Source organism: Magnolia sinica, chromosome 9 (assembly GCF_029962835.1).
Source record: "Magnolia sinica isolate HGM2019 chromosome 9, MsV1, whole genome shotgun sequence".
NCBI classification, from domain to species: domain Eukaryota; kingdom Viridiplantae; phylum Streptophyta; class Magnoliopsida; order Magnoliales; family Magnoliaceae; genus Magnolia; species Magnolia sinica.
Genome location: NC_080581.1, coordinates 37,372,013 through 37,381,752, shown reverse-complemented (window position 1 = coordinate 37,381,752; position 9,740 = coordinate 37,372,013). Strand labels below are relative to the sequence as shown.

Sequence of the window (9,740 nt, the reverse complement as noted above, 5' to 3'; positions counted from 1 at the left end):
AAAGATAACCAAAAAAAAAAGGTCTAGCTAAACAGCTTCCCAACACAGCCACTTTTATACAGGTGTTTGCTCATCTAACTGTGGTTTGTATTTTCAGAGTACTGAAATCGACAATATCACATCTGTATCTACTGCAATTTAAAATTTTAGCGAATAAAATCATGAGAAAAATATTGATACTGTAGCAGGGTGTGATTATCAATACTCGGGCACATGTCCATCGTACATGTCATGCATGCAACTTAATCCAAACTATCCAAATACAGAGATGCACAGAAGATATTTCATCAACTTAAACAGATGATGTTGATTGAGCAATTTGTAGACATCTAATGGATTATTAAAATGAAAAATAGTTACCTGTTGGAAAGTAAGTCCATTAATCAGAAGCTAGGATTATCCAATCACTCTATGCCCCACATACAGCGGAACCTATGGTTAGGACAGCTAAGGTACAATACAACTGTGCAATGCATACAACTGGTGAATGTGCATCGCTCGGCCAGCACATCAAGTAACTCGAAACAGCATACACCTAGTTACAGAAAAAAAAAAAAAAACAAAAACAAACAACAGCATAATTTCTGACCAAATAAGAAGAATTCATTACCAGAATTTCTCAACCATATTATCACCTGATTCAACCTCATCTCGAATGATTACTGTACAATTTTTTGCTCGATTATATACTATCTTCGCTGCTCTTCCAGCTAATAAAACCAAAGGCTCAGCCAAAAGCTCATCTGTTTTATCAATACACATCCATGAACATTACTACCTCTATATACTGAAATCCCCTGTCAGAACAGAGCACTTCAACTGCAAGAAAGTCATCACCCCTCCATTTCTCTCCTAATTGAACTGTCCTCGACTGCCCTTCTTCCCCGGAAAAGGGCTCTAACAATGGGAACAAGAATTATCAATGCTATCTCAAAGTGTTCAGAGCTATTGGTCCTTATGGAAACCTGGCCCATTCTCCTACTGTTCAAATTCGCATTAACAGACATTTTCGTACCACGCCTGGGACGGAAGTCCGACTGAATACTTCCCCCAAGAACTGTCTCCTTATCAAAGTTGAGAACCGTCATGGCTAGGCCGATTTTATCATCCCTCACTGGGTAGTCTTTCCCTCTCAACGTCGCTTCTAAGCTCCCCCCATAAGCTGCTTTACTGTTGCCTCCAATACGGCCCGCGTTCAAGACAATCTTCAACCTTTTGCCAACTGAAACAGAGTCTTCTAGCTTCGCTCCAATAAAATACTTGTTCCCAAATGAAGTTAGGGAAAATCCACATCCCGTCATGTTGTGCTTCAAGTTCCTAAGTTTCGTATCTCCTCGAATGGTACAAACCAGATCTCTGCCTGAAGTTTGAATGTCAATGCCGGCATAGACAGAAGGTCCTTCCTGATTCACATATGCAGCTGCACACTCGGATTGAATCCTGAAATCATGCTTGTCCTTGCTCATCTGTCCCACAACAGAAGCATGAAGATTCTGTTTCACATCTACAGAAGTCTCCACGTTAATCCCATCAAACCCGACATCGTGATCCCAACCTTGAGAATCCAGAACGGGCCTCGCAAGCCATCTGTCATTACTTAAAAGACAGCGGTACCTGTATACGGGAAAATCAGAATCAAAACTTAGCGGAATGGTCATATCAGGCAATGGCACAGCTTCTGGAGATGTTTCATTTTCAAAATTATCGTCATTTGGTGATAATTCATCTTTGGAAAGCATGCTATTTCTGCGTCTCCTAAGCTCCTCTTTCAACTGCTTCTTCAGATACAGGGTCTCACGGTAGTCCAGTTCATCGAGATAATCGTTCTTCTGAGCATTAGTCAATCTTTCAAACTGGGCTTTCGTAAGAATGCGGATGGGAGGCAACTGATCATAGTCGTCATCATCATCCGTGTCTAAGATCCCATCCACATCACCATCTGAACCGCTCGAGGTAAACAAAGAACGGGGCTGGAGAAGAGATGAAAGGAGATGTGGCAGTGAAGGCAGCCGGGTACCAGTCTGCCCGATGTGAATACTGTCCTGAAATTTCAAAAGAGCATTTGCATCTCCTAAGACTTTCGTAGATGCACATAACAGCATGAACTGAGACCACCAAACTTGGCCATTTGGGAGAACTTTTTCTCCTTTCATATTAGTTTTACATGAAGAGTGATTCTCTACTAGTAGGATGGGATTCTCAAGTCGTGTATCTGATACTGCCTGGTGTATGTAATGTTGCACCAGACTCGTGCACCGAGTTACAAACCCTTCATAGCTGACTGGATAACCATCAGATCCCTCTGGAAGAGCTGAAGAACAATGGGTCATGACAAGGATGGTGTTGAACCAGATTGCAGAACCAAGAACATCTGTTATAAGCTTCAGCAGTGGGAAATCACTGTAACCCATGTTGATGACATCAAGGCGTTCGAAATACAAAACAATATCTGGGGGCGATTTTTTTATGTACCTCTTCACCGAGAGCATCATCTTCCTGTTCTGACGTTGATTACTGCATGAAGGTAGAAGACCTGGTGTATCAATGAATGTGATTTTGATTCCGCTGACAGTCCCCACAACTTCTTGAATATGTTTGGTGGCAGGTCGGAATGCATCAGTCGCTGCCTTTGATTGATCAAAAATTGAATTTATAGTTGCACTCTTGCCCACGCCTGTTTTCCCTAGGACAAGAATCTTAAAAGAAAAATCCAAGTCAGCTTGGCCATCTCCCTCTTGTGCTGCAGCTATTGCTCTAGCTTTATCAGTCTTATGTCCAACTCTTTTAACATCTGATTCCCCTGCTCGTATTAGGCTTGCTAGCTGTAACCGGTATAGGACCTGCGCAACCACAAGATTTTCCGATGACAGCCCGAGCCGGCGGACAAGGCATAAGAACTTGATTTGGAGTGCCTCGATTTTAGCCAATGGGCCACCCTTTTTATCATCAAAAATGTTTTGGGATTGACAAGAATCTTCAACTACAACAGACTGCGGAGGGGGCAGAGATTCATTCATCTGATTATCAGAATAACGGGAAGAAGTACCAGCAGGTACTGGTGCTGATATACTAGCCCTAGCTGGTGAACCTGAAAACAACATTATGCAAAACCGCATCAAACAGAAGTGACTAGTGTCAACAAGCAGTGTGAAGCTTAATTCAACACCAAAAACAAAGCTTTTCAACTGGTCAGATTTGCCGAACATTTAACATGGCTGATGCTACCTACCAAATGTATCAGATTTACAATCAAACCAACACTAAGCTATGCATGGCAAAAATCATTTTTTGATAACAAGCATGTGATTAAACAATAGTGGACAGGTAGAAGAACAATATGCAGGAATTTAAATTTTCTTAATTGGAGGGAGTTATAATTTTTAACTTTGATTGTAGGAAAATTCATCCATGTATAAAGGATATTTTGTAAGAATCTCTTGCATCTACAGTGAACAACTTGACTGATATTTGACTGACAAGTTTGAGGTGACCTCTAACTCTGGTGTCAGGATATCTACAATTTGGAGTTTAGACAACTGAAGATTTATTGTAGTTCTGCTGGTAGATAACAAGAACTTTGACTGAGAAATGTTTGCCTGTCACTGCAAAGAAAAAAAGCTAGCTATGAGAGAGGCAAAGGTCTGACACAAAGTGCTACTCTGGATGCTTTAGAGAGGGAATACTATCTTGCATCACCCAAAAAATAACAAAAAGAGACAAACTTTTTAATAAAATTCCAAATCTCATTAATTTAAAACAAGAATCTCCATGGTTCTTCATCTTGTTTCAACGCCTTTTGATGGCATTTAGCAAATAGCCTTTTCACCTATTAGAGGACTGGTAAATGATGATGTAAACATTATCAATCCTTTACTTAAAGCAGTCCATTCCGCTTTGTTTGAATATTTTACGACCAAGGACCAGAAAGATAAAATGACATTTTTGTCCCTACAGCTTGGTGGACTTAAAAATTGGCAGTAGACCTAAACATATTGCCAATATACCCCTACTTATAGGTGCGTACCTCAAGACGCTCGTCCACCATTAACTTTTTCAATAAACAAGGTGGTTATGGAGAGGTTTGGGACAATACATCCCAACGTATTGGGAATGTTGCCATTGGACCTGGGTCCTGTTTCAAGGATCTAAACTGGTTATACGATAGGCCTCACCATGGATGGGGTATGTCCTAAAAAGAAACTCTCAGCTTGAAATATTTCAACACTAAAATCATTTAGCTCTTTTCCTTTGACCTCCTTCAACCATTACTTTTCTGGCCATCAATAAATCTCAAAAGTAGAAGATTTTTTATTATCACCTATCCATGATGAGGCCTATCATATAAACAGTTTGGACATCTGCAAATGACCCTGATCCAACTGTTACAGTTCCCATGCAAGAAATAGGAATTCAGGTCCTGTATGGTAGCAAACCTTAGTTTGTTTTTGAGAAATAACAAAATTTTATTGAGAAAACCCAACTTAGCAAGGCTAAGATGGGATATTACAACCCTAATAAGGACAGGCCCTTATAAACATCCACCTCCTTTAGGTCGGAGATCCAATTAGCTATAAGATCTTAGCCTTTCTAACAACCCCATACATGAAATTGCTCCTATAATCGAAGCGCCAGCTGTTCTGTCTTTCCAAATGGCCCAAACAACCCCCACCAAAACCATCCTCCAAACCACCTTTCCTTCCTTTCCGACCCCGACCGCCCCAATATGAATGCCTCAATAGTTCCCAGCACAATCCAAAAGCATATGTAAGAGGGAGAAGAAACTCTCCCACACTTTCGTAGCAAAATAACAAGGAACGAAGAGATGATCAACCGACTCAGCATTGTTCAGAAGCATAACGCATATGTTGGGGATGGTCATAGCTCTTTTAAGGAGATTGTCACACCTTTTTTTTTTTCTTTTTCTTTTTTTTTTCCTTCTTCTTTTTTTTTTTTTTCTTCTTCCTTTTTTTTTTTTTTTTAATAGAGAGAGAGAGAGAGAGAGAGAGAGAGAGAGAGAGAGAGAACAACAATCTATTAAAAAGCATGCCAAAAAGCACAAACAACCCAAAAAAAAAAAAAAAAAAAAAAAAAAAAGAAGAGGAGATTGACAAAACTACCTACCTTTACATAAGAAGCCCAACCCAACACATTACATTTAATTTCCCTATTGTCTAGGAGCTTGTAAATGGAGGTAAATGGGAAATGGAATTGGAGGTAAATGAATTGAGAGTAAATGGTTTACTCGGTTGTGTTTGGATGGTAGAAAATGAAATGCATTTGAAATCCAAATATTCTATTTGGATGGGAGCACATGGGAGGAATTTGAATGCATTTGAAATTTGCAATATATTCACAGGAATATATGTGATATCTCAAATCTACTTTAATGTCTTAGTGTACATATGTGATATTTAATAGAATGATTGTAATAAACCCATTGAAATATTTACTTTAGCAAAAAATGAGGAAATATTGAGCCTTGAGTAGACCACAAACGCAAGGATCACAAACAAGCAACCTACCAACGTTAAAAAACCGTCCATTTAGATGGCCAACCTTTGGACGGTTTGGATCATTCTTTTGGTGTATTTTAGTGATGTATCCGATAATTGGATTGTTTTGGAGTATCATTAACGTACCACATGTATGACGGGCATGTGCATAACGACACCTTTGTTTACTCGTTTGACTCTCGAATGGAGCTCAAAAAGGCATTTCATCCCATTTACTTCCAATTTCCAAATCTTCTCTCATAGAGAGGATTTCATTTACATGCTCATTTACTCCCATTTCATTTCATTTCATTTACATGCATTTACTCCCATCCAAACACACATCAAATGCCATTTACCTCCATTTACTCGCAATTCCACCCATTTACCTCTATTTACTTCTATCCAAACGGCCCCTAATGACCTTATGAGACGAACCTTCAAGTGGGAAAAAGAATTTTATTTTATTTTTTTATTTTTTATTTTAAGGAAAAACCAGCTACATCCCCAGAAAAACTGGAATATCAAAATCCTTTACATCATTCAGTAAGGAAGCCCACTCATAGACAAAACTTTTAACCACAGACAGGACCACCTCCTCTAACCAAGAGATATTATAGAAGTAACGATTGTTCCACTAAAACCAAATAGCCCACAGCACGGCCAAGTGGACAAGGAACTAAATCAGCCTAAGGTGCTTAACCGTACACCCGCCAATGCCATGCCATGCCCAAAGAAGCTTGGAAGAGGATCCCGGCATGACCCACGTCATGAAGAAGTGGCCAAGGAAGTGTGACCACACTTTAGAGGTCAAAGAACAATGTATAAAAAGGTGGTCAATTGATTCCGCCTTTTGCTTGCAATGGGAGCACATATTGGGGATGAACATGCCCCTTTTTTTAAGATTGTCAATCGTTAAGACCTTTTTTCTGCCTACTAACCAGGTAAAGGCAGCATAGAACCATAGAACCAGAAGTGGCAAGAGTGATCGTTTCGGTGAGTCGGCCCGTCTATCCGAATCAAACTATAGAAGGAACAAAGCGAGAAACGGTTGGAACTATAAGCAATTCCATAGCAACAAATCCCTCTCCCTGGGAGATGGAGTTGGGACGCATTTCAAGCAGTCTAAGAGTAGCAAAAAGTCCATCTTCGAATCCACAAGATCCCTTCTGCAGGGGGGGCAATGGTCTAAAGGGCCACAATGCATATGGAGGTCGTTAGGGTTGTACATCGAGCCAAATCGAGTCAAGGTGGAACAAGCTTGGCTTGACTTGTCCTTGCTCTCCTCGAGCTCGAGCTCGCCCTCGAGCTTTCCATTGGAGCTTGGCTTGTTTGTCAAACCTTTCGAGGCAAGCTCGAGGCGAGCTAGTGGATCGAGTTGAGGCAAGCCTACTCCCAACCCAACCCAAACCCCAAATCAAAAATTCAAAACCCCGAATCTCAATTTTGGGATTTGGGTTTTTTCTATTTTTGAACAATTACATAAATTTATCAAATTATTAATAATAATAATAATAATAATAAATCAACAAGGAGATATAGATAGAGGTATCTTGTTGTTGAGAGAGAGAGAGAGAGAGAGCTTGAGCTTGGGCAAATGGCCGAGTGCGGGCCGTACGGCTGAGACAAGCTGGGCAGACGCTGTGTCAAGCTCGATTGAGTGGCTAAGTGGGGAGAGGATAAGGAGAGAGAGAGAGAGAGAGAGAGAGGAGCTCGAGCGCGGCGAGTTGGGTCAAGAAAGGAATATGTAAGAAAGTGATGGGTAAGATAGGGTTTTTTAATTTTTAAATATTATATATATATATATATATATATATATATATATATATATATTATTCGAGCCGAGTTCGAGTCAAGTTCCACTCTGCTAGACCTCGGCTCGGTTTCAAAACAAGTTGGATCATATGAAGCTTGGCTTGCCTCAATTCGACATTCAATCCGAGTCAAACTGAGCTAGTTCGAGTCAAGCAGGACGAGCTTTTCAAGCTAGCTTGGCTCATGTACAACTCTAACGGTCACTCACCTTAATGTCCCTGGACAGAGCTAAGCGGGCTAGTCTCGGGAAAGCTTGGGCAAGGGAAGAATCCCCGCACCAAGAATCCTCCCAAAAAACTCTAAAGCTATCCCCTATCGAGAAAGAGATTCCTTTCTTGAAGATTGACACAATCGAAGATATCGCCTTCCAAATGTAGGAAGCTCTATAGAGAGAGGAATCTTTCACCTCCCATCCCCCTTTCTTGAGACCGTATTTGCCTGCAACCACCTCGCGCCAAAGGCTTCCTTCCTAGAAGGCAAAGCGCCACAACCATTTGCCCAAAAGGGCTATGTTCATGCCACAGATCCTTCAATCCAGCATGTGAGAATGCTTCTGGACCTGCTGTCCAACAAAAGACTACACTCTAGTAGTCAACTAGAAATTACCAATGGGTTTTTTAAAATAATTTTTTTAAGAAATTACAATTGGAGATAAAAAAAAAAAAATGGCGGCTTTCACATTATAGTATTTTCTTCTTCTTTTCTTTTTCTTTTTAACCTTAGAATGACACATGTAATGTGAATAGTGACCAAAATGTTAACAGCAGATTCAAAAATAAAGAATAACAACTGTAGTATAGATCATCCAATGGTCCTTTTGAATTACAAATCATTTACGGTATATACATATGTAAGGAGAAAATGGGAAAATGCCATGAGTTTAAAAGAATATCACCTTAAATTGGTGAGTGGTGGCATCCAAACTTTTTCTTAAATCATAAACCGTAATGATGTTTTGAACACCCCAACTAATGATAGATGGAGTTTGTTTATGAAAGCCACCAATGCTAGTGCAAATGGTATTCCAAATTAAGACAATGTTCCCAAGGTGATTTTGGGAAAATTGGAGGAAATCCAATTCTAAGAGGATACGTGGTACTAGTGTTCGAAATATCGGTATCGCATTACGTATCGCATCCTTGGGATATAGATACGTATCGGTTATCACACAGGATATATCGTTTATATCAGGTAATTTATCGCACTTTTTGGGAAACATTGGGAAAATGGTTCAATTTTTCAATGAAACCTCAGGGACTGTTTAAAAAAAAAAAAAAAAAAAACCTTAATACACACTTTTAAATCATAACATCTCAAAAAAGAAGTGCACATAATAAGTTTCGTTTGTATAGCGTCCTAAGCTATGCGCTGTCTGACTTAACTAATGCAACTATATCCATATTGAATACATAACATTTAGAGTGTATGTGATGATCATTTCATCAAACGCTCCTAAATATTTCGAAATTAGTCTCAATTGATAGCTAGTTGAAGGGAAATTTTGAAAAAATATATTTTTTTATAATATTTTATTAATTTTTACTTCAAAATTATTTTTATTTTCTGAAAATTGACAAGGACTTAACAAATCAGTAGGTCAACCCTCATACATGCTTGATTTCATGTTTAAAATGCAGCATTGCAAGCAATTTGGGAGAAATTGTGGAAATTTTGAATTTTCCCCAAATCAGACCACCTACACTCAAGTGTCGAAATTAGAGTATGTGATGATCATTTCATCAAATACTTCTAAATACTTCGAAATTAGTCTTAATTGATAGCTGATTGAAGGAAAATTTTGAAAAAAAAAATGGAGAACATGAAGAACCAATGGATATCGAAATCAAAGCTCCAACTCCATGATTTTTCATGCAAAACATGAAGACCCAATGGATTTATAACCATTTGACACCGATTTAACATAATTTCAAAAAAAAAAAAAAGGGATCAAAAATTAAAAATGCTCACTGGATCAAACATGTAGGATATATCGGCACTACTTGTGTGTTTTGTATCGCACACGTAGAATACAACATATATCGTGGGATATATCGGCCAATATCGTCAATATCTAAAACATTGTGTGGTACAACAACAATGCTTTTTGCGCTATCCATGCACGACTGTAGCAGGAGAAAGAGATTACAGTTTGCTCAATTTTATAATAGGATTGGAAATCATCTAGTTTGATTGTTGATATTTAGAAGGCCTTCAATGATGAAGATACTGAACAACTCATCGGCCTAATAGAGTTCTTGAATAGGTGTCATTTAAGATTAGGTGAGGGGGACCAAAGAGATAGTTTATAACAGGCTAGGGCAAGGTTCTTGGTTGTTTATAATAGGCTAGGGCAAGGTTCTTGGTTGATGTGGCTCAAAATCTTCCAAGGATGTAAGTGTAACGCATCAAATTGTAGATTTTTGAGGCATGGAT

At 39.1% G+C, this 9,740-nt stretch overlaps 1 protein-coding gene across 3 annotated transcripts in view; it reads right to left on the bottom strand.

Moving 5' to 3' along the window:
• Positions 1–306: 306 nt before the first annotated feature.
• The window catches only part of LOC131255056 (translocase of chloroplast 90, chloroplastic), a 45,990-nt gene continuing 36,556 nt past the window's right edge, over positions 307–9,740 (bottom strand). For all 3 annotated transcript variants that reach the window (XM_058255753.1, XM_058255754.1, XM_058255755.1), the window contains one exon: positions 307–3,088. In XM_058255753.1, coding sequence (XP_058111736.1) covers positions 834–3,088 — 2,255 coding nt within the window. In that variant the 3' untranslated portion in view covers positions 307–833. The remainder of the gene's footprint in view (positions 3,089–9,740) is intronic.